Below are 26579 nucleotides of genomic sequence, written 5' to 3' on the forward strand. Positions count from 1 at the left end.
CGAACCCACAACCCTGGCGTTGCAAACACCATGCTCTACCAACTGAGCCACACGGGACCGATTCGGATAGAAAACACTCCAAAGTCTAAAACTGTTAAAATAATGTCTGTGTATAACAGAACTGAAATGGCAGGCGAAACCCAGAGGACAAACAATCCCCAAAAAATTATCAGCATACCACTGGGTCTCCATAGCACTGATTAGGTGGCACTTTTAAAATAAGGCGAAATCATCCGATTGCAGTTCCTAGGGCTTCCACGAGACGTCAGTCTTTAGAAAGAGTTTCAGGCTGGTTTTTGGAAAAATGAGAGAGATGTAGTTTTTCAAAGTGGCTCCCATTTTGGCTGTAGTGTTTCCAAGCACATGGCCGAGAGCGTGCGTTCTTTTTGTTTATCTCTGGTAAAGACAATGATTCTCCATCTTAAATTGTATAGTTTATTTGCATATTAGGGTACCTAAGGTTTGATTATAAACGTTGATTGACTTGTTTGGATAAGTTTATTGGTTATGTTTGGGATTCATTTTGAAGGAGGGAAACCAAGTGGATTATTGACTGAAGCGCGCTAGCTAAACTTAGTTTTTTTATAGATATGAAGGATATTATCGAACAAAATTACCATTTGTAATGTAACTGGGACCTTTTGGAGTGCCAACAGAAGATCTTCAAAGCTAAGGCATATATTATATCGCTATTTCTGACTTTCGTGCCGCAACTTCCTGGTTGAAAATGATTTGTTATGCATTTGTGTGCTGGGCGCTGTCCTCAGATAATCACATGGTTTGCTTTCGCCGTAAAGCCTTTTTGAAATCTGACACGGCAGCTGGATTAACAACAAGTTAAGCTTTATTTTGATGTATTGCACTTGTGATTTCATGAAAGTTTAATATTTATAGTAATTTAATTTGAATTTCGCGCTGCGCAATTTCACCGGATGTTGACCAGATCCGCAAGAAGTTAATAAGAACAATTTGGTGGGTGCTTACATTTGTCCTATTTCACAAGTGAATTAATATACTTGTGAATTGGAAATTGTGTTCTTTGGATGTCCCACCCACGGACTCAGGTCACAGCAAATAACTTTTTGGACACACGGGGTGAAACAGGGAGGAACCTACCTGGATTTGGCCAAAATGAAGTGGCTCATTTTGCTAAGGTGTGCACCAATGAAAACAACCCATGCACAAAGTGCCCAGTCAAATGCAGCATAGTTATAAGGTACAACGAATGGGAGATCATATTGATACAAGGAACATAACTGGGGTGTTCCTACCTTGTCAAAGAGGGGTTGGTAGAGAGCGGCGTACTTTCTCTCCAGTTCATGGACCTCTTCGTAGAACTTGGCCTCAATGTGGGCGCATTTCACTTGTAGGTTCTTTAGAGCATTGACCCGTCTCTTCACTACCTTTGGTAAGCTGGACGGGGAGAGAAAAACGTCAGAATTCCACACGGTGAAAGAGTACATCTTGACTGTCCCCAAAGATGGTGGTATATATAACAAGATACTGGAGCCTCCGCTCTGACAATGGGAATAAACGTCCAACACTTACGCATGCAGACGGACGCTTTTATGCAGAGCAACACAGTGCCAGTGAGAATGACTGCAGGACCTTTTACCCTCCACTAGGAATTGAACCATTGGACCAGGAAGTGGAGGACTACTTCCATTAACATTGAGAAAAACTAACAACGTTTGGTCACCTCAGCCAAGCCCCTCCAGCACAGCACCCCACTGAGGGGACGCTAGGAGATCTGAAGTACTGGCATCCAATGACAGGAAAAAACATTAAAAAAAAGGGACCAGAACCACATTAACACAGCTTGGCCAAGAAGTCACATTTCTCTAAGAAACTTCAACTTAAAACAAGCTCTGGGGCAGTATGTACCAAGCATCTCAGAAGAGTGCTAATTCAGGATCACATTTAATAAAACAACAAGTACAGGGTTGACCTGATCCTAGATCAGCACTCTTACAGAGACGCTTGATATCAGGTCATTGTAACTCAACCACAGATGTTTGTGATCATTGAACACTAGGACAGAGTAGGGGGGGGGCACCTACACATCCACTAGGACAGAGCAGGGGGGGGGGGGCGCACCTACACAACCACTAGGACAAAGCGGGGGGGCTCCTACACAACCACTAAGACGAGGGGGGGCTCCCACACAAAAAAATGTAAAAGGTGCAGAAGTGCGCACACATCACAGCCACACACTCCAATGGTGAGGGCACAATTAATCTGTTGAGGCGAGAAATACCACAGCCACTTCCATTAATCAAGATGGCAGAATTCGATGCTGCAATGCTTTGGTACGACGTTGGGCCAAGAAACCCATGCCAAGAACAGTTTGACTCATTTTTAAACAGCATGTTTCTAAACAGACTTTAGGATGTCCACCCACTCTTTCCTGAGTGGGTGAAAACATGCTTTGGTGGTGATAAGATGTCCCTTACATTATAAAATACATTGTACCAAGTCAAATTATTCTTCATGTTCTGAATCCTTGTGTGGGGTCTTTCTACAACATATCATTATATTCAGAAAGTCAGGTGTGGAAAGCGTTCCACAGGGATGCTGGCCCATATTGATGCCAATGCTTCACAGTCATCAAGTTGGTTGGATGTCTTTTAGGTGGTGGACCATTACTGGTACACAAATGGTGTGAAAAACCCAGCAGCGTTGCAGTTCTTGACGAACCGGTGCACCTGGCACCTACCATACCCCGTTCAAAAGCACTTAAATCTTTTGTCTTGCCCATTTCGCCTCTGAATGGCACACAATCTATGTCTCTATTGTACCAAGGCTTAAAAATCCTTCTTTAAATTGTCTCCTCCCCTTCATCTACACTGATTGAAGTGGATGAAACAAGTGACATCAATAAGGGAGCATAGCTTTCACCTCATCAGGCTGTCATGGAAAGCGCAGGTGTTCTTCGTTTTGTACACTCAGTGCTCTGTTGACACTTCAGTGATGTGTGTATATATATATATTTTTTGCCTTCTAAAAAAAAGAGTAACTTAAAATAAGAGTATACTAAAATACTACATGTCATGTCTCAACATCCATCTTACCTCTTGTTTTATGTCCTGTGGATTTGAGAAGATGGCGAGTTCAATGGGAAAGTGAGCCTGTCAGGTATTCAGTAGCCTTAATTCTTACACAGCTGACAAAGCAATTTAACCATTTTACCCCCGGGCTTCCATTGATTTAGTCACCCTAATTCTGGCCACCCTATAAACTAACATAACTTGAACGGGTTATGATTGACAAGGTTTGGACCACAATTAACATTTTACCCATTGGTCAAAAAGTGAGTTTTTGATTGTACACCCTACAGATTGGTTTCATCCTTCATCATATGACGCGAGTGGAATGGTGGAAGGAGGGAGCCATAATACCATCTGCATTGGGTCAGATCAGGGGTATGCGTCAAAGCGTCTGAGTAAGAGTGCTGATTTAGGATCAGTTTTGCCTTTTTTATAAGGAATAAGAATACATGGACAGGGAGACCTGATCCTAGACCAGCAACGCTACTCAGAGAATAATACATAGGGCCTCGGTTCACAGATGCGGAGACTGCTTTTAAACACGTTTCACTGCAACACCAAATCAAGAGGTGCACAACTGGGTCCAGAACGCCTAGTGCCTAGGCATCATGTCTTTGTGTGCCATAGCTCTTCAGTGAAGTCATTGGCCAAGGAGTCAACTCCAACTCACCATGGCCAAATCATTTGCATATTGAAGGACACCCCAGCAGAGCAGACCTAGAGCACTACAGTTATGGGACATTGCTTTAAAGGGGAATGCAGCAGCTTCTCATCACTGTAGCAGTGGCCTTGCTTGAATACTGTAACTAGGCAACCTTCCTTGAGGAAATCCCTGAATGAAAAGCATTACCTTCACATACCCAATCACGCACAGATTGGTCCTCTCATCCTTGAGGTAATCACCTGAGGATGAACTTTTAGAGGATTATTTTGTCAACCTATACTATAAATAGTAGCTGAGCTTTTGGTCAGTCGACCTTAAGAGCAACGGAGTGTGCAGAAATGTTCAGTTTTCCCTCTAGCACCTTCAAAATCGGTTTTGGGTGTAGGTTAGATTCAGCCTATCAACCTAAACTACCAATACTCATTTTCTACCGACATGTCAGAGGGGTGCACCAGCGAATTGAGGATAGAACCAGAAGACAAGGAACATCCTGGCACCGAAGACATCTCTCCATAACAAACATACACGGGTACAGGGAGAAAGCGTGCATGCCAAGAATGGAGGTTTTGAAAGTATTATATATAAATAAATAACAAGACCACTACCTTAGTGAGAAGAACTTCTGTTGGAGCCTTAACATCTAAAGCAGGGCTGCATAACTAGGCTAGTCCCCCAGAGCTGCAGAGTGGGACAGAGTCAGGCTATGGCCAGTCGCAGGAACACTGAGGAAATCGTAGATGCATTCAGCCACTGTCCGTCACGTCAAGTCAACTATTTTGGACGAGTACATACAGGACCTAAAACAGAGTGGATGTTCTGATGGACCAACTGTTGTCCATCCAACTGACTTCCCCCATAGAAAAAGGATTGTCTCGATCCAGAATCTGTACGGCTGTAGCCTCAGTGTCTCTCCTGGTTGGGGTTCTCACCTCTCCATGTATCCTGACGGCGAGCCCACCAGGCCATCCAACCTCTCCTGCAACGCGGCCAGAATCTGTGGGTTCTGCATCATCTGCACGGTGAGCTGACGAGCTGAGGGGAGACGGACAAAGCCAGGCACTACCGTCAGACACAGACAACCATTCATAGCATCAGACACCATACGGACAGATACAGAGACAGAAGAAAGGGAGTTCTGCATAAGAAATTCTAGGGCGGGCTACTCCAAATATTTTCAGGTCAACTAAGGACAGACAAAGTTACAAAAAAATCGAAATCTAATAAAGGGTTGGGTTGTTGGTCAACTGATTGCTCCCTTTGCTTGTCTCCTTTCCTTCATCTTCACTGATCTGACAGTATTGAACAGGTGGAAGAACGCTACTGCCAAAACGCTGCCACCCATCAAGCCTCTTCAGATTGGTGCAGACGAATGAGAGGAAACAAGGAAAGGAAGTCACTTCACACTATTGACACAGAGCCCTGTGTTTCCTCCACAGAACATGACAGACTAGGATGCAATGTTCCTGGAGAGCGACCAGGGAATCCGCAAATGGTATACTGCTCCCCTGCCTCGCTGAAGTTTCTTCCAACACTGAACCAGTTCCAAAATAATGACATTTCTATCCGAGTAAGACGGCGATAGAAATGTGCTTAGTGCTCAACAGTCAGTTGGTCAGACTGTCCCAGCCTCTGCTTGAAGACAGGTTGGACTAGAGCCCATAGAGGGAGCATTAGAATCAGTCTTCCCTTCCAAACTTATTCCTAAAAGCTGTTACAGAGACATTTCCAAAGCGGAGAACAAACGCTTTGCCCATGGGACGAGGCAGAGGGCTGCTGCATAATTTACAGTCAGCAGGTATACTCTGCCTGCCTTGATTTACCTACGCCACGCTTAAACTCCTTACACCTTGGATTTGAGGGCCCTGCTGTGCCTGTCCCAACAAAAAAAAAACTATTCCCTAAAGTGCTTTACTGTTGAGCAGGGTCTATAGTCAAAAGTAATGCACTGTAGAGGGAATAGGGTGCCGTTAACCTGTTGGGGATAGGGGGCAGTATTTGCACGGCCGGATAAAAAACGTACCCGATTTAATCTGGTTACTATATTTTTTTTTTTTTTTTTTTTTTTTAGTCATTTAGCAGACGCTCTTATCCAGAGCGACTTACAGTAGTGAATGCATATATTTAATTTCATACATTTTTTTTTTCCTGTGCTGGCCCCCCGTGGGACTACTCCTGCCCAGTAACTAGAATATGCATATAATTGTTTGATTTGGATAGAAAATACCCTAAAGTTTCTAAAACTGTTTGAATGGTGTCTGTGAGTATAACAGAACTCATATGACAGGCCAAAACCTGAGAAGATTCCAAACAGGAAGCGCTCTCTCTGACTATTTCTTGGCCTTCTTGATCATCTCTAAACAAAACAGGGGATCTCTGGCATAACGTGACATTTTCTAACGCTCTCAGAAGGCGCCAGAACGATGAATGGTGGCTTTGCAGGCCATGGCTGAAAAACATTAGCGCATTTGGATAGTGGTCGATCTGAGGACAATGAGACTGGAGGTGCGTGCACGAGCCGACACCATGTTTACTTTCTCTCTCTTTGAACGAAAACAACGACTAGCATAAAAATTGATTTTAAACAGCGGTTGACATGCTTCGAAGTACGGTAATGGAATAATTTTTTTTGTCACGAAACGCGTCGGGCGCGTCACCCTGGTTTACCCTTCGGATTATAACTATGGATTATTTGGAACCAAACCAACATTTGTTATTGAAGTAGAAGTCCTGGGAGTGCATTCTGACGAAGAACAGCAAAGGTAATCAAACTTTTCTAATAGTAAATCGGAGTTTGGTGAGTACCACACTTGGTGGGTGTCAAAATAGCTAGCCTGTGATGGCCGGGCTATCTACTCAGAATATTGCAAAATGTGCTTTCACCGAAAAGCTATTTTAAAATCGGACATAGCGAGTGCATAGAGGAGTTCTGTATCTACAATTCTTAAAATAATTGCTATGTTTTTTGTGAACGTTTATTGTGAGTAATTTAGTAAATTCACCGGCAGTGTTCGGTGGGAATGCTAGTCACATGCTAATGTAAAAAGCTGGTTTTTGATATAAATATGAACTTGATTGAACAAAACATGCATGTATTGTATAACATAATGTCCTAGGATTGTCATCTGATGAAGATCAAAGGTTAGTGCTGCATTTAGCTGTGGTTTGGGTTTATGTGACATTATATGCTAGCTTGAAAAATGGGTGTCTGATTATTTCTGGCTGGGTACTCTGCTGACATAATCTAATGTTTTGCTTTCGTTGTAAAGCCTTTTTGAAATCGGACAGTGTGGTTAGATTAACCTGTTAAGGCTAGGGGGCAGTATTGACACGGCTGGATAAAAAACATACCCGATTTAATCTGGTTACCACTCCTACCCAGTAACTAGAATATGCATATACTTATTACATATGGATAGAAAACACCCTAAATTTTCTAAAACTGTTTGAATGGTGTCTGTGAGTATAACAGAACTCAAATGGCAGGTCAAAACCTGAGAGATTCCTTTACAGGAAGTGGCCTGTCTGACCATTTCTTGAACTTCTTTTCCATCTCTATCATTTACTAAGGATCTCTGCTCTAACGTGACACTTCCCACGTCGTCCATAGGCGCTCAGAGCCCGGGAAAAAACAGAATGTCGTCATTCCAGCCCCAGGCTGAAACACATTATCGCCTTTCTCAAGTGGCCGATCAAGGGACACTGGGCTTATGCGCGTGACCCCGACCGCCCCCGCCTTTGGGATTTTTTCCTCTGTTTGCCGAAAAGGAGATTCCCTGTCGGAATATTATCGCTTTTCTACGAGAAAAATGTCGTAAAAATTGATTTTAAACAGCGGTTGACATGCTTCGAAGTACAATAATGGAATATTTAGAATTCTTTTGTCACGAATTGCGCCATGCTCGTCACCCTTATTTACCATTTCGGATAGTGTCTGGAACGCACGAACAAAACGCCGCTATTCGGATATAACGATGGATTATTTTGGACCAAACCAACAATTTGTTATTGAAGTAGCAGTCCTGGGTGTGCATTCTGACGAAGACAACAAAAGGTAATCAAACTTTTATAATAGTAAATATGATTATGGTGAGTGCTAAACTTGCCGGGTGTCTAAATAGCGAGCCCGTGATGCCTGGGCTATGTACTTAGAATATTGCAAAATGTGCTTTCACCAAAAAGCTATTTTAAAATCGGACATATCGAGTGCATAGAGGAGTTCTGTATCTATAATTCTTAAAATAATTGTTATGCTTTTTGTGAACGTTTATCGTGAGTAATTTAGTAAATTGTTAGCGAATTCCCCGGAAGTTTGCGGGGGGTATGCTAGTTCTGAACGTCACATGCTAATGTAAAAAGCTGGTTTTTGATATAAATATGAACTTGATTGAACAAAACATGCATGTATTGTATAACATAATGTCCTAGGGTTGTCATCTGATGAAGATCATCAAAGGTGAGTGCTGCATTTAGCTGTCTTCTGGGTTTTGGTGACATTATATGCTGGCTTGAAAAATGGGTGTCTGATTATTTCTGGCTTGGTACTCTGCTGACATAATCTAATGTTTTGCTTTCGTTGTAAAGCCTTTTTGAAATCGGACAGTGTGGTTAGATTAACGAGAGTCTTGTCTTTAAATAGCTGTAAAATAGTCATGTTTGAGAAATTGAAGTAATAGGATTTTTAAGGTTTTGAAAATCGCGCCACAGGCTGGCAGTGGCTGTTGAGTAGGTGGGACGCAAGCGTCCCCCTAGCCCATAGAGGTTAAGGACGAAATGGCAAACTCCTCAGCTGAGTGACAACTCAGTGCTGCGGCGGAGCGGGGACAGGGATGAGTGGGAAGGAAAAATGTTCTAAGACGTTTCTACTGATGACGAGTGTCATTACAGAAATCGGGCGATAATTAGGATATTTGTTAGGCTCTGGCCATATGAAAGCCTCTGTCAAGTGTGAGATCATTGTGACATATCACTGTGGTGGGAGACGATAAGCATTGCTGGGCTATAAATACCTGGGGCAGAGAGACATCTAATTCAGTCTACAAAGGACTGCCAGTTAAACATGATAAACCTCATTAATAAACACATGATTCCTAATCATTCGTGGACAGGTAAAAACATTCAGATTTCAAACCTAGACAATGTGGGCACAGAGGATTTTGATTCAACCTAACATTAACGACTGACCAGCAAGCAGAGGCTCATGACACTCATGTCAAACTGATTCAGATTTCACTGTTGGTTGTTCAGTTGAAGTCAAATCCACGGTGGGCACAGACATTAACGTTTAACCAACCCAGTCGCTTCCTCGACGGGTAGTGCTGAGCCTTACCTTTGCTGTTGACGTCCTCTCCAGTCTCCTCCTCTTCCACGTCCTCCACGTCCTCCAAATCTGCCGGGTCCAGCTCAGCCTGGTCCTTACTGCACACAGAGAAAAAAATTACATCAGCCAAAACAGACACCTGGAGCTTATTCAGGAACGGTACCGTTTAGATGTTATGTGATTATATCTATTGTGTAGAATAGGGAATTACTCTAATAATTACTTAGATACAAAAGGAGGGGTGTGTCAGACAATACTAATACATAGAGGCCTCCACACAGTACCTCTGACAGACTTGGAGACCATGTTCCCAGAGAGTGGACAGGGACACAGGACAAAGGGTATACTGCTCCCCTGCCTCACCGAAGTTTCATCTAACACTGGATTTAAACCCCGTTCATACTGATCAATGAACCAGGTTCCGAACCAGTGCAAAAATAATAACAATTCTATCTGAATAAGCCCCTGATCAACATAATGACAACCATGTGGCGTCAGGATAAAATGCTAGCATCCACCCTGCAGTTAGTCATGGGGTAAAATAGGGTGATGTTACCCCTAGACACTGATCTTGGGTCAGTTATGCATTTTCCACCACTAGTGGTTTAGGTTAAGACTGGGTGAGGGGAAGTTGATGCTAGACCTGTATATAGGGGAAACTTCACCCAGAGACTCCTGCAGTCAGTCAGGACGGTATATAATAAGGCAGATGAAGGGATAAACAGTTGACTGTCTGCCTGTTCCCTGTGGTGTGAGACAGCCACAGGCCTGCTGGACCAGGGTCAAGGCCCATTACTCAAACTCAGGGAGGTGTCTGAGTGGCTGGAGGGAGCCGGCGTAACCCAAGCCCAGCCATGGCATCCCAAGCAGCCCAGGCTGAGTAAACAGCCACGTCGAGCCACAGCCCAGCGAGGAAACGTCTCCGCAGTGAAAGCGACAGCTGGCCATCCTCCTCTGCATCAAATACCAGGGGAAGAGGACTGACTCAGCTCTGCGGACATATGGACCAAGCATCTCAGAGCAAGAGTGCTGATCTAGGATCAGGACCCCCATGTTATTATATTAACTGTGCTCTAAAATGTCAACACTACTCAGACGCTTGATATATACACCCACCGGTGTCTAATATTTGACAGCTACTAGAAGCCAAATTGATAAAGGCATTCCTAAACAGTATGTGCATTGGACTAATGTCATGATTTCACCCAACACTCCTGTGCCATTATCCAAATAGTTTTTTGGTACATGGATGCCTTGGGTGAACAAATCAGACTGTGCTTGGCTGCATGATTAGTTTCCTTGCTAACCAAGAGCTCCACAACGATCCCGAACTTGACAGGTTAGCGTGCTGATGGGGGCCTCGTTCTGGAATACCCTGGAGGTTTGACCACAAACATTGGCCTGAATTGCGGAGGGGGAAAATCACCCACATGGACTGAAACACACATGCATTTCACTATATGCATATTTCTGCCTGAGACAAGAAGCTGGCTGAGCTGCATTTGAGGTATAAAACTACAAAGGTTGCTTTAGTTTTCCTTTGCCAAACATTATGCACTAATGAAGGTGACCGTGTTCACCAACATCTCAAATCCAGGTTGGCTTCCTGGACACCATAGCAGGTAGAGCCAAAATGACAGCGCACGGGACCTCAACACACCTCCAGGTAAACCAATGACAAAAGGGGGAGGGTAATTAGGGCCCTATTAAATCCACAATGCAGAGAAAACGGATGGAAACACTGAATCCAGACATTAGGGGAATCAACAATATTCAAACATTTATTTAAATGAGTAGGGAATAAACTAAATGAATTGAAAATGAATTAGCAGAAGTTTATCATAAGACATGAACAGAATGCATCTAAACTTTCGTAAAAGCAACGAGAATTTCCCTTCTCAGTATGTGCGGTTCGCTCATCTACCACTTAGTAGCTGTTAGCAATGATGATAATTAAAAGTAGTCTGGTAGACAAGGAAAGGCTTTCCCAAGAATATTCTAAATGAAATGCTACCTACAAAGTAGCATATGCTGACCTGGCAGAATTATATTGGCATCAATCCAGTGGGTATTTGTTTTGCAAACTACCATCACATGTGCGACAAAAACACAGCTAATCAGCCTTTCGCTAGGCGAACGCTGGAATTAAAGGCCATCAACACCCAGAAATGTAAAAAAAGACATCTGAATTTATAAGGCCCTAGGTAACGATGCAGAGGTGGGATTGTTTTAGTATAGGACACTTATGCAATAAGTGTCTATCCTTGCTGCACAGAACGCAGGCTGCACAGCCAATCAAATGGAGAGGATGCACTTACTTGTCCATGTCTGCCATCTTAGCCAAGTCTCGAGTGATGCTGCTGTAGGGAAGGGAAGAGAGAGTTAGACAATGTATGATACATGCTACTTTTGACACAAATGTTAATTCACAGCAGGAAATCAATATGTTAAATAAACAAAGGGCTTCTGGGAATAGATTATTTATTGAAATGGGCCCTAATGACTTATTTGCAAGACTAGCATTACATCGTCTTGTTTGATGGTAGGTTTACAACAGGCAACATAATATCATATCCTTAAGTTCAATAGAGTTGAGGACATCTCCATCCCAGTGTGTAGCAAACTGACATTGGGGGCTTTGTGGACTAAAGCACCCACAGGAGGGCTGAACATCTGATTCCAAGCACTCCGCTTGCTTAGTGCAAAATGGCCACCAACTGTAATCCTACCCCAGTTTCTCCTCCCACTCCCAGATGAAAACAAAAAAGGGCTGCTTTTGGCTCCCTGTCATGTTGGTTAGTGAAATGTGCATGAAAGAACGCCCAAGCGCCCAGCTCACTGACAGCCATGTTAGCTGTGCTGAGGCATTAAGTAACATAAGCCTTAGTTAAATCGTCCTACATATCTCAACCTCTTGCCCATCTCATTTGGTTTGGGCAGAGAATCTGTGATCCGCAGTGTGCCCTGGGCTGGGGCTTTAGATGCTGGCGACACTGGGGCTGCCATCTGATAACATCACCAAAGCAAGGCCCTGTTTAGACCTGTACCCCCATAAACCTCCTGGCATGGAGGAGAGAGCAGAGGGGGACTGGAGCTATGTAAAGCACCCAATCCTAGAGGGGGCAGAGACCACAACTAGTAGTTCACCCATCGGTCCAACAGGCCTTTCGCACAGGGCCAGTGACCCTTAACCTCTTTGGGCTAGGGGGGGGGCAGTATTTTCACGTTTGGATGAAAAGCGTGCCCAGAGTAAACTGCCTGCTACTCAGGCCCAGAAGCTAAGATATGCATATTATTAGTAGATTTGGATAGAAAACACTGAAGTTCCTAAAACTGTTTGAATGATGTCTGTGAGTATAACAGAACTCATATGGCAGGCAAAAACCTGAGAAAAATCCAACCAGGAAGTGGGAAATCTGAGGTTTGTAGTTTTTCAAGTGATTGCCTATCCAATACAGTGTCTGTGGGGTCATATTGCACTTCCTAAGGCTTCCACTAGATGTCAACAGTCCTTAGAACGTTGTCTCAGGCTTATACTGTGAAAGGGGAGCGAATAAGAGCCGTTTGAACCAGTGGTCTGGCTGAAAGCCTTTAGTTTAGTCACACGCGCGGCCGTGCGCACGAGCTCCGTTCCCTTTCATTTCATTTCTAAGGACAAAGGAATTGTTCGGTTGGAATATTATTGAAGATTTATGATAAAAACATCCTAAAGATTGATTCTATACATCGTTTGACATGTTTCTACAAACTGTAATGGACTTGTGCATTTGGAATAGTGAACTAAATGCGAACAAGGAGGTATTTGGACATAAAGATTAACTTTAACAAAACTAACATTTATTGTGGAACTGGGATACCTGGGAGTGCATTCCGATGAAGATCAAAGGTATTTGAATACTTATAACGCCATTTCTGACTCCGCAACATGGCGGGTATCTGTATGGCTTGTTTTGGTGGCTGAGCGCTGTACTCAGATTATTGCAGGGTGTGCTTTCACCGTAAAGCTTTTTTGAAATCTGACAGTGGTTGCATTAAGGAGAAGTTGATCCATAATCCTATGCATAACACTTGTATCTTACGTCAATGTTTATGATGAGTATTTCTGTAAATTGATGTGGCTCCCTGCAAAATCACTGGATGTTTTGGAGGCAAAATATTCCTGAACATAACGAGCCAACGTAAACTGAGATTTTTGGATATAAATATGTACTTTATCGAACAAAACATACATGTATTGTATAACATGAAGTCCTATGAGTGGCATCTGATGAAGATCAAAGGTTAGTGATTCATTTTCTCTCTATTTGTGCTTTGTGACTCCTCTTTGGCTGGAAAATGGCAGTTTTTTTTGTGACTAGGTGCTGACCTAACATAATCGCATGGTATGCTTTCACCGTAAAGCCTTTTTGAAAATCAGACACTGGTTGGATTAACAAGAAGTTTCTTTAAAATGGTGTATAACACTTCTATGTTTGAGGAATTTTAATTATGAGATTTCTGTTGTTTGAATTTGGCGCCCTGCAATTTCACTGGCTGTTGTCAAATCGATCCCATTAACTTCTTAGGGATCAAATCCCGGTAACACAATTGAAGAGGTACACAGCTGGGCCCACTCAGACTTGCACTTTAACCATACAGGCTGTTAAAGAGGCCATCACATGAAGGTTGACAATTAAAAGCCATTAGTCACATCAGGCATTGAATTAGGCTCGAGACCCCCCCCCCCCCTTTCTGAAATCGGACAACATGGTTAGATTCAGGAGGTGCATCTATAAAATGGTGTAAAATAGTCAAATGTTTGAGAAATTGAAGTAATAGCATTTATGAGGTTTTGTATTTCGCACGACGCGATTCCACTGGCTGTTGACTAGGGTGGGACGTTTGCCCAGACAGGTTAATAATTGTCAGGGAAACAGCCATAATTAACCAATCAGCAACAGTTTAACAGTGCTGATGTAGACCTGGCCTGCAACGTCTGAAATGCACGACTGTCTCCATCTTTCAGCAGCTCCTCTTCTCTCCCTCACCTTCCTAATGGCTTGTGCCCATTGGTTAAGAATCGCACAGGCTGCCCACTCACCTGCACAGTTTAAATAGGCCAACTGAAAAGCTGTCCAAAAATCAAATGTTAAGCAGCTGAAAGGGAGATTACCAGGCAGAGGGAACAAAAAGAGGATAATTCCAGGCCAAATCTTTGGTCATTGAAATTTCAAAACCGCACACAGCACTACTGTAATCATATTTTAGATAGTGTGAACCAATACCATTTGGATCGACCTGTAAAACACCATGAGACCCACATCACGTCGTCTGGCCAGGGAACAGATCAAACATTCCCCACCAATAGCCAATGCCAGAGCTCTTAATAGCCATAAAAAGCTTGAGAATAGCAACAGCACCGTTCAAATACAGACACACTGACTGCATTTCAGTCTGACATGGATTGATAAAGTGGATTTCCTCTGATGAAATAGATTTAGGTCAAGCCAAACAGCATCTGAAACAGTCAACTAGGCATGACACTAATACTTTAATCAAGTTGTTGATACATCGATGTGTAAAGAACGCACCACTGTCAGAGGGGACTAGAATCATAACTCGAGATAGTGTTGGGGAATAGTTAACTACACGTATACTGAACAAAAACAACAAGTAACAATTTTGCTGCGTTACAGTTCATAAGGAAATCAGTCAATTGAAATACATTAGGCCCAAATCTATGGATTTCACATGACTGGGCAGGGGTGCAGCCATGCCCACCCACTGGTGAGCCAGGCACAGCCAATCAGGTTGAGTTTTTCCCCCACAAAAAGGATTTGTTATTGACAGAATTACTCAGTTTCATCAGCTGTCCAGGTCTCATCCAATCCCGAAGGTGAAGAAGCCAGATGTGGAGGTCCTGGGCTGGCTACATGTGGTCTGCTGTTGTGAGGCTGGGTGGACGTACTTCCAAATTCTTTAAAAATGACATTGAGGTGGCTTAAGGTAGAGAAATTCGACCGAATGTTTTTTTTCTCCTTTGTCTGTTTATCTAAACGCAGATTCCCGGTCGGAATATTATCGCTTTTTTATGAGAAAAATGGCATAAAAATTGATTTTAAACAGCAGTTGACATGCTTCGAAGTACGGTAATGGAATATTTAGAATTCTTTTGTCACGAATTGCGCCATGCTCGTCACCCTTATTTAGCCTTTAGGATAGTGTCTAGAAAGCACGAACAAAACGTCGCTGTTTGGATATAACGATGGATTATTTTGGACCAAACCAACATTTGTTATTGAAGTAGAAGTCCTGGGAGTGCATTCTGACGAAGACAACAAAGGTAAGAAAATTTTTCTTATAGTAAATCTGACTTTGAGTGCTAAACCTGCTGGGTGTCTAAATAGATAGCCCGGCATCACAGGGCTATGTACTTAGAATATTGCAAAATGTGCTTTCACCAAAAAGCTATTTTAAAATCGGACATATCGTGTGCATAGAGGAGTTCTGTATCTATAATTCTTAAAATAATTGTTATGCTTTTTGTGAACGTTTATCGTGAGTAATTTAGTAAATTCACTGGCAGTGTTCGGTGGGAATGCTAGTCACATGCTAGTCACATGCTAATGTAAAAAGCTGGTTTTTGATATAAATATGAACTTGATTGAACAAAACATGCATGTATTGTATAACATAATGTCCTAGGGTTGTCATCTGATGAAGATCAAAGGTTAGTGCTACATTTAGCTGTGGTTTGGGTTTATGTGACATATGCTAGCTTGAAAAATAGGTGTCTGATTATTTCTGGCTGGGTACTCTGCTAACATAATCTAATGTTTTGCTTTCGTTGTAAAGCCTTTTTGAAATCGGACAGTGTGGTTAGATTAACGAGAGTCTTATGTTTAAAATGGTGTAAAATAGTCCTATTTTTGAAACATTTAAGTAATAGCATATCTAAGGATTTGAATAACGCGCCACAGGATTCAACTGGCTGTTGAGTAGGTGGGACGCAAGCGTCCCACCTAGCCCATAGAGGTTAACTGACTAGCCTAACTAAATAAACAAACCTAATTTGTGTATTTGAGTGAAATAAGCTTTTTGTGTGTATGGACAATTTCTGGGATATTTTATTTCAGCTCATTAAACATTGTACCAAAACTGTACCTGTGTTTATATTTTTGTTCAACTAGTGACTTAGCATTTTGCAGTAAACTTCCAGTGTGAAGTAATTGATAGCATGGGCAACTATTTTAAGAGTAGCTTCCAACACTGTCAGTGAGTTTTGTTTCAGTAACAGTTCCAGGAATACCTTTCAATCAATTGACTACCTCAACTCTACATGCCAGTTTCACAAAGGGGTCATTAGAACTCAAATTGATGGGGTCATAAAAATGCCATGTGTTCATGAGTAACAGATGTGTGCCTCAAAACACAAATGACAAAGCATCTGAGACGTTCAAACATCAATACAAGAGAAGCCATCATCCATAGCACAATCATAAAAGGGTCCATTTAAAAAAATGATTTAATTCTTACTCATACCATAAGGCCTTTTCTCTCAAACGAAAATGTAATGTCGCCTTAGTAGGAGTCATCAGGACCAATATCCAATCTACAAGTTGCGACTAGTTGGTTCACCCTCATTTCTTGACAAAAGTTACCCGTACAAATCACAGCCAAGTAGGCTGTATTAGTCAAAAATACACAATCTAGCTATAGCTAGCTAAACTGTGGCTAAAGGTAGAATATCTAACGAAACATGTCTAGTTGTGTTGCATTGATAAGCATTGACAGAAACAAAGGCAGCTTTAGATGTGATAACAGCTGCAACATTTGTTTGAATGTTGCTAACTCAATGCATTTCACTAACAAAGTGAAAATAACAGGTCTTCAGTGACTGAAATCCCCCAATGGTACACATTCATCCCTTCAACGAGCCTTTCAAACCCAGCGACCACGTGTTGCATGCTCAAGGCAAGCTATGAGCAATGGCTCTCACCGACAAAGAAACCCGGCCAGCCAGCTAGCTGTTAAACAGCATATGAATTTAGCTAACTACCTAACCTACCACTGAAACGTACAAATTACACAATTCCGTGGCATCTAGCTAGTTAGCTACCACATGCACTATAATGGATACATTTGCGGTAACGTTAGCCAACTGGTTGTGCATGTTTTCAGCTAGCTAACCACTTCGCCAGCAAGTCAACTAACGTTAGCTAGTTACAGCTACCTAGCTAACGTTAGTTTGGCATACGCACTTTCATTGGGCAAGTACTCAAGTGACAATCCATATTTGATTGGCAACGTGACCTGCTGGGCAAATATTGGAACCCTCAAATAATATTAAAATCCAAAATAAGAGAACCGTTAACTAACTATGTGGCTATCGAAATTAGTTAGCCAACCACAAACATGTCAAAAGTCACGTGAAAAGACGGAGACATACGCGTCCCATTTTAGTGTGTAGCCTGCTAGTTAGCTGTAAAGCTCAAACAGTGATCAGACACAAAAAAAAACTTGTACACGCCACATCTCCCTCCCATCACTTAACTACCCTCCCTAAGGCTAGTCAATAAATAGGGTCAAGTCTAAATAAAAATAAACACGACATCCGATAAAACCAATAACTGAATGATGCAAATTACGATGACTTGTCACAAAAAAGGTTATGACGTTTGTATTTACAATACAACGTCTCGAAAGGGCGGAAAATTAGCCCTTTTCATCATCGTGCATGTAACGTTAGCAAGCTAACGAATCATGGTGGAGCCTCTCGTCTCTCAATGGCTGCTACTAGCCATCCGACTTAGTTAGCTGGCAAGCTATCGTTCTATTCTTCGACTACATGCACACAAATATTTAGTTCAAGACGATAAGAACAACCCCATATTCGTACCCATCTAAGATAACAAAATATATGCGCCACTCTGTTGTATTGCTAAAGACCAAGCTAAGGTGATTTCAAGTCATTCGCTTACCTTTAACTGGCGGCTTGACTAGATGGATCTACGCAGTGAAGCGGTCCAAAAGAAAAAGACTCCGCTCTTATGGCGGTAAAAGAGAGAACGATCCCGCCGCTTGCGCTCATATACATCTAGCGTCATCACGTAAACCAGGGCAACGTTAAGTCTATGGGAGGGGCCGGTAAAGAATATTTGATGAAGTGTTCTGTCACCATCGTCATCAGATATGTCTAGTCATTCCACCCTAAAACAATTTCTTCTGCAAGATGCATGTTTGCATCATATCTTATGTCACAATGCCAACCAGCCCATAGCAACGTGCAATTTCCCTGGGTCCCAGACAGTATGGTCCAATTAGAGGGGGATTGTCTTGGGGGATTAAAGCAAACCATGACATATATTCACCTAGACTTGTCTTGAATGCTGGTACCGTGAGTTGATATAAATCAGAAAGTCTTTGGTCATAGAATTGATCCACAAAAGGCTTCATTTTGTTTGCCGGTCAAGCCAGGCACATAGGTTACCTGTTTAACCGATGTGAGCGTTCTCCTGCCCAGAGGCCCAGGCTTTTGTGATACTGTCAATTAGAAGCTTATTTCTGCAGTACATACTCCACGGTTCGAGTCCCCAATGCAGCTTCCACGCTGCCTGCTATACTGGTGGCACCAGTGGGATTTGTCGTTCTCTTACACACCGGAGAAGCTGCTCTGTACACTAGGTGGACACTTCACGATAGAGTGAATACTGCCCACAGTCTGTGAGGAAGGATAGTCAGTGGTGATGATTTGATAATCCTAACCCTAGCAACACCATAAGAGTTGTTAACTCATGTAGTAAACTAATATTACATTGTTTGCTCTTGACTCCAGACTCAGTTTCAGGCAACATGTGAGGATTACAGTGTGAATCATACATCAACAAGATGTATAGACTGACTATTACGCACTAGGCCCCACAAAGCTTCTACACTCAGAGCAGTTTTAGAGAAGTGCCCAAAAGTCATAAGTGTGATCCAAATCTTCCAATTGGCGGAAGTCTTTCCCACATGTGGGTGCCTGTCAAAAACACTTTCCAATCATACTGACACTTTACGACACCTGCTGTGCACCGCAGCATAACAGATGGCTGTGCATTCATAAGTTATTACTCAATAATTGTTTTGAGTGTTTTAGCTCCAACAACAGATATTGTATATGAATATTTCTGACTATTACACCCATGGAGATCCTATATATATTCATGAATGATAGAATCTCTATGGTTGTTCCTGACTGTAGTTGTTGTCAAGTGATCCTGCTTCCTTATGGTTAAGAAGAGGATCATAGATCTTTAGTATTAATAGAATGATCCCTTGGAGCATACACTACTCTGACATTTATGTTTTATGTTGTGCACAGTTGGTAGCATCATGACTCATCAAAACTGCCATGGCCCCAAAACAAGGGGCTCCTGATGTGGATATTCACATTCAGTGAATGCCATTGATGCCAATAACCGCGGCAGGTAGCCTAGCGGTTAGAGCGTTGGGACAATAACTGAAAGTTCGCTAGGGGAGCTAACAAGGGGGAAAAAAATCAATCGGTGCCCTTGAGCAAGACATTTAACCCTAATGACTGGCTGTGACCCCATTATCCGAGGGTGTCTCAGGGGACGTTTGAATATAAAAATGTTTTTCCTGAAACAGGACAAAAATAAGCACTGACCAAATTATTTATTTGTATGATACGAATCATTACGGGTGCCAATTGATCAATTGTAGAGAATTAGAGAAGTGTTAGAGACTTGCCTAGTTAAATAAAGGTTAAATAAAAATATATAAATACCAGAACCCCTTCACTGTTGAATAAGTATATTTATTATTTAAATGTGACAAAGTAGAGCTTCATTCAACTGTATTGTATATCATGTTATTATTGAGTTGAGTAAATTTGATCTTTACAATTCCTGGGTAGTGTTCATTACGGCATACAACAGAAAACATTTCAAAATGTTTTGACATGGAAAATGGAAATCAGAGATTCATATTGAACAAGTCCAGGTTGTCCCTCCCTGTTTCAGTCCATTAATTTGAGTACATGTTATCTTTAAATCTCATGGGTAGTGTTCATTAGTGCATGCAACGGAAAATGTTTGAAAATGTTTTGACATGTTAAAAAAACAGAAATTGTGTGACACTTCTGGTCTCCTGTTTACCACATTGTCTCAGCAGATAGTCTTCATAAACAACCTCTCATAAATAAATAGGGTCATAAACACGCTGTTCAAGTCCCCCTATTGCTCATCTTGATGTTGTTTATTGATTTTTTTCATTTATACAGGAAAGGCACTTAAGAACATATTATTTTTCACAATGATAAAGTTGTAGCTTTTCTATTGTAAATCAGGTACAGCGTTCGAAAGGATGACAATAGTTTCAAAACACAACCTATATAGAAAGGGATATTAAATATTGCCACGTTCAAGTGCTAGTCGGAACTAGGAAACTCTGACTTGCTAACTGGTTGTAGTTATACACGTGCCGCGATCAACCAGTTAGCAAGTCGGAAATGTCAGAGTTTCCTAGTTCCGACTAAGACATAACGAGTATCCAATCCATTGTGTTGTAGTCAATGCATGACATTCACGTCCCACTGGGCAAAAACTGGTGGAATCAATGTTGTTTCCACGTCACTTAAAAAAAAAATCCAATGTGACAACGTTGAATCAACGTGGAAAACTGATAGAATTCTTTTCACCCAATTTTCTACCTTAATCCAAAGACATGGCAATTTTTGTTGTTATTGAATTCACGTTAGTTCACAACTCAACCAAATGAAAACAAGACGTTGAACTGATGTCTGTGTCCAGTGGGATGGCCATGGGTGGGTGTCCATTTTGCTTAAAAAATGTGAATTTTGTAATATCAGAGTAGGCTACTCCTGCAATATTAATTGGGATTTTAAGCAACACGAAAAAAAACTGTTTGACAAAAAGGAAGTCATGTGTATAAAAAACGAATTGGTTTTGTGTAATTGGAGAACAAATGTGGTATATGTTGGGTGAATGAAAAAAACGAGTTTGGTAATGCATCAATACCCATATAAATTAAGGAGGTCTTGTAAATTCTATTCCAAATGTCACGGTTCTTTCGAAGCATAGTATTTCTGGCAACTGCTCACACTACTGTTACCTGGTACAGGTAACTCCCACTACCTATCAAGTTAGAAGTGTATTCATAGGCCCGCTTTGTTCCCAACACAGTGACACTGACCTGGATGAGAGGGAGAGGGAAATACACACAGGGTAGTTAGCGCAAATGCATTCAAGTCGACATTTACGTTTCACCGCGACTATGCATTATTAACAAAGGAACTTCACAAAGGGAAGAGATAAGCGAGGTAAGTTTTGAAGCCCATTATGTATCGCAAAAGGATAACGCCATGACACTCAAATACGACTGCTTCAGTGGTGACATGATTTTCAGTCGTACTTACGGAACTATGATAAAATGTAGGTTTTATTCCAAGTATTTTGACGTCCACATTTTAGCTGAGTGGATGAAAGTTCAAGCGTCAGTGGGTGGAGCTTACAGTGGGATTCCCATACACAATATTTCTAGTTCAAATCCCAGTGTGGTTGAATTTGTTTTCTAATCTTACCCCAATCCTTAACCTGGTCTCTAATTTTAACCTGTAACATTTCTTACCCAAACTTTATCCAACCCATATAACCTTACCCAATTGTAATTACTTGTCTAAACTTATCACATTTACTGCCTAAACTCACCCAATCACAGGACGGAACATTTCAATCTGCAACATTTTACAGAAAAAAAGTATTCACCTAAATGGGAAGACCCATGACATAACCTCTGACCCGCCAATGACCTCGTACCCCCATGGACGATTCTGGTCATTGTTGGTTGCACACACAAATGCTGTGGAAAAGCACACATCTGGAAACATAGAAGTGAATGCATGATTGGTGATGGTGCCTTGGAGTCTGGGGGATCTGACGAGATGCACCACATTTAAAGGTTGAGAGCTCTCTTCATTATCGAGAGGGGAGACGATTTCCCTTGTACAGTATGTTTCCTAAAATCCACTCACCTGGAAGTCTAATGGTACCAATATACAGCACCTTCCAGCTGTCAGTTCCATTCAAACCCTCCATTCCAACATCCCAACATTCAAACCTTCCGGTCAGTTCCATGACAAACTTCCATTCCAACCTTCCAACATCCCTACCTTCCATCAGTTTCACTCAAACCTTCCATTTCAACCTTCTAACCTTCCAACATCCCAACCTTCCTGTCAGTTCCATTCCAACCTTCCATTCCAGTCTTCCAACCCTCCGACCTTCTAACATCCCCCCTGTAGTTGTGACAGAGTGGAAATTCCAACCTGACAACCCTTTGCACCGTAACACAACATACTCAAGAAGCACTGTTTATACCACTGGCCCCAAAAAAGCCAAGGCATTTCTGGATCCATGGCTAAATGACTTGGTCTTAGGAAGGCAGTAGTGATGCACTTAGCCATCCACTGCCATATTATCACAGTATGCTCAGAGTAGTATCAGACTATTTCATATGAACTGGCTGCACAGCTACAAAAGAAACTAGGTTACATTTTGTATTTTAAAGAACAGATGCAAAAACCTACCCATCCATCTCATCAACTATAAAGCTGTTCTCCAACCTTTTCTCTCCTCCCACAGGCTTCCTCTTTCTCCTGATCAGAAGGGATAAAGGGAGCAGATAAACAGGGAGCTGCAGTGATAGTGACTCACAACTAATTAACCATTATGAGGTACATGTTGAAGCACCATTAGGAAAAATGTCTTCTGACTGGAGAACCAGGGCCTTAAAGAGCAGCGGGCAGAGAGGCATAAGAATACATGAGTGCTCATCAGATGGCAAATTGCTATACCCAGGCTCTACCTCTCACACCACCACACCGTCAATTGATTATTTAACCACACAACCATATACAAATGGGACCGTGGTGTTTCAGACCAATTGAAGGCATCTGACTCAGAGTCACAGGCTGTGTGCTAAATGGCAGTATTTACCCTACATAGTGCACTACTGATCAGAGTCATGGCCAAACGTAGTGCACTACATAGGGAATAGGGTACTATTTGGGGCGCACACGGAGTTGTCGCAATATGAATATTTCAACAGAGGATTTTTTTCTGCCATTCCTCAGTGATTATATTATTTGGCACTAACATGGGCCCTTGGGTGATTACCATGTGAGGCAAGGAGGACATTGTTTTTAAAGTTTAATGACCTGCATTAATAGTCCCGACAGATGCCGACTTCCTGGCAACAAGGTGTACATTTAAAAGAATGTCTCGACAGAAAGCAGCCAATGGCAAAATACCTCTTCCAGCATCAGGACCACCCTTAGAGTTGCCAACAACCGGATGCAGCTAATTCAGGGATGCAGCTAATTCAACCAAGCTTCCTTTCCCACTGAAAACCGGATGTGGAAACTCCGCTCAGATGTCTTTTTACGCCTGTCTTTAATAATAACCAAGGTTAATAACCTAACGTAGCAGGCGTAAAAAGACCCCTGAGCGGTGTCCCCACTTCCGTTTTTTCAGGGAAAAAGAAAGTTGGGTTGAAAATACTGTATCCCTGAAAACTGTAAACATCCGCTTTCTTCGGACCCAGGGAGAGTGCATCGGGAGAGATATGGCCTGTTAGCTGGCATGATTGAGAAAAATTGCCTCATTCACTGTTTGGGAGCCAGCTGTTCAAGACAATATCAAACAGATAAAGGCCTTCATCACCTTGCTTTATTAAACAATGGAGAAAGAGAGCGCGAGAGAGAGAGGAACACTGGTCCAGACTGCAGAGTTGGCATAAACAATATTTACCCAATAACAACCGTTTAATCGACTCTAATAGAAAGATAATGTAGCTATTGTCATTGGTGAGGGAACATGACTGTGACTTTAAAGCACATCATCTCATTGAGGGCTGGCAAGGGGCCACACCAGAGCACTTGAATGAATATTTTATTTTTGGTTGACAGTAAAGGAGAAAGAATCCTTTCTTTAGCCTCCACACTACAGACAACCAGGCTATAATCTAGTCTATCACATAGACTTCAAAACCCTGACTAGAATGCTTCCTCTCTCTGCTGTTAGAGGAGATAACATATACCAATGCAGGGTCTTAATTTGAGCCAGTTTGTTACAGCAGGAAAATAATCCTGCAGCAACTGGAAATGTGAATTATGTGGATTGTAATTAATGGACATTTTTGTAGGGGTTGATACATTTTTCATAAGGGAAAATCAAACTTCAAAAGCCTTTTTAAACTTCAAATACACTACAAATTAAAAATGTCCTGCATTGCAGGAAATCTTTCTTGCAACAGAGTGATCAAATTAAGATCCTTCATCTGTAGACAGCCAGAAGATGTAATTGTCATGACTCATGCCAGTTGCTGTCTCTGTTTAACACTTCGCTTTCTCCCGCTCTTGCCCAACCTGTGGCCCATGGCCAGGGGGATGATGACACATCCCTTTGCGGGATGAGCGGGTACAGCAGGAGGCCCAGGAAGGCGGGGAATAGGCATCCGAGTTTGTTTAATCACCGTTGTCATTATTAGCTCGAGGGTGATAGCACCAGCTCTACAGTGTGAGAGATACTAAAGGAGAGATAGTTTGGGAATGGCTGTATGCCAGAGGAGGCTGGTGGGAGGAGCTATAGGAAGACGGGCTCTTTGTATTGGCTGGAATGGAATAATGGAACGGTATCAAACACAACATATGGAAACCACATGATTGACTGTTACATTTATTCATTCCAGACATTATAATGAGCCTATCCTCCTATAGCTCCTCCCACCAGCCGCCACTGCTGTATGCATACTGTGTGTCTGTGGGAATACTAAAGAACGCCGACTTCTTTTTGAGCAGTGAAGAAAAGAGACAATTGGCTTGATATTAGTGTGATGTATTTTTTATTACCACTTGGCACAGGATTACACAAAGGACCTTTCTCTCCATTTCCCTCCCCTTTCAGATTGTTATATAAAGGGCTCACAAAAAGTTATTCCACATCTTATTCCAGACACTTTGTTGCTTAACGCAGATGCCTTGGAATTCTTCCGATGCTCCAAAGCCACTCTGTAGGGAAATGGAGTCATATCTGGGGAAACACCAACACCACAAACCACTGTTACATTGAACAATACCATCTTTAGCAAGCTAAAGTATGTGTCCCAAATGTCCCCTTATTCCCTATATAGTGCACTACTTTGAACCTGTGGCCCTATGTCGCACGTTGCAACACGCAAATGTTAAGTGCGACAAGCGTTGGCTTTTCAATGCTAATTTGCCTCCTCCGAATGGCTTTGCTGACAGTCAGTGATGAACTTAATCCACTTGTGTCCTGACACAGAGGATTTGGGGCATGCTCTTTTGTCTATCACAGCAGTACAACGACATTTGTGAATTGGAGACTCATCTTGCTGTCAGAAAGGCTCTCTGTCAGGCAGACAGCGAAACCATGCACACAGTATGAGTTGAGAACTTGTTCTGTTGTTTTCTGTGTCTGTGTTCTATGTCCCTTCCAAATAATAAATACTATAATATTTGAGTAATTTTTTTATATGAAATCCATACAGAAATGAAAGTACATCTTAAAGGGATAGTTGGGGATTTTGGCAATGAAGCCCTTTATCTGCTTCCCCAGAGTCAGATGGACTTATGGAAACCATTGTTATGTCTTTGCATCCAGTATGAAAGAAGTCGGAGGTAGTTTCATCAGCCAATGCCAGCTAGCGTTAGCTCAATGACTGGAAGTCTATGGTATCTGCTAGAATGCTAACGTTAGTGAGCAACTTCCTTCAAACTGCACACAGAAACATAACAAATGGTATCCACGAGTTCATCTGACTGGGGAAGTAGATAAAGGGCTTCATTGCCAAAATCCTGAAGTGTCCCTTTAGTAACATATACCATTTAGCAGATGCTTTTATCCAAAGCAACTTCCAACAGTGAGGGCCTTTTTGTATGGGTATGAAAACAACTATTCTGGCATTGCTAGTGCCATTCTCTACCAGCTGAACCACATCTTCAGGACAGAGGACCAAGTAATGACGCTGTATCAGGACAGAACAGAACACTACTGGTCTGGAATCATCACATCTGAGAGCTGATGCACACACTCCTCAACACACACACACACACACACACACAATCCTCAACACAGATACTCAGGGGGCACAAGGTGGCTGGCTGCCCAGGGGAGAGAATGCTGTGCTGGCAGAATGGGTCGTGACCTTCGGGTATCCTGTATATGCAGACACATGCTCTAAAGGAGAGGAAGAATAGAGGGAGGTTTGAAAGAGGAGAGGAGTGTGAGAGAGAAAGAGGTAGAGAGGGAGCTGGCATCAGAGAGCCTGTCTGCCTGGCCTTCCCAGCTTACACGAGAGACTTGACAGATTCTTAACTAGGCTATAGCACATGGTGTAAATCCTCATTACATTTTGCCCAGTGAACATGTTTTTGGGAGGCAGAGCAGTGACATGTGGATCTAGATGGGTCAGAGAGGGGGACAAACCATGTCCCTGTTACAGAGAGATTTAAGCCTAAACATGGACCCCT

At 42.2% G+C, this 26579-nt stretch overlaps 1 protein-coding gene across 1 annotated transcript in view; it reads right to left on the minus strand.

Moving 5' to 3' along the window:
* np1l1 (Nucleosome assembly protein 1-like 1) overlaps positions 1-18054 on the minus strand; it is a 28039-nt gene extending 9985 nt beyond the window's left edge. The window contains 5 exon segments of the mRNA NM_001140094.1: positions 1272-1413; positions 4641-4743; positions 9038-9126; positions 11347-11388; positions 17989-18054. Of these exon segments, the coding sequence (NP_001133566.1) occupies positions 1272-1413; positions 4641-4743; positions 9038-9126; positions 11347-11363 (351 nt within the window). The 5' untranslated portion in view covers positions 11364-11388; positions 17989-18054.
* Between the last annotated feature and the right edge of the window lie 8525 nt (positions 18055-26579).

Source organism: Salmo salar, chromosome ssa17 (genome assembly GCF_905237065.1).
Source record: "Salmo salar chromosome ssa17, Ssal_v3.1, whole genome shotgun sequence".
NCBI lineage: Eukaryota > Metazoa > Chordata > Actinopteri > Salmoniformes > Salmonidae > Salmo > Salmo salar.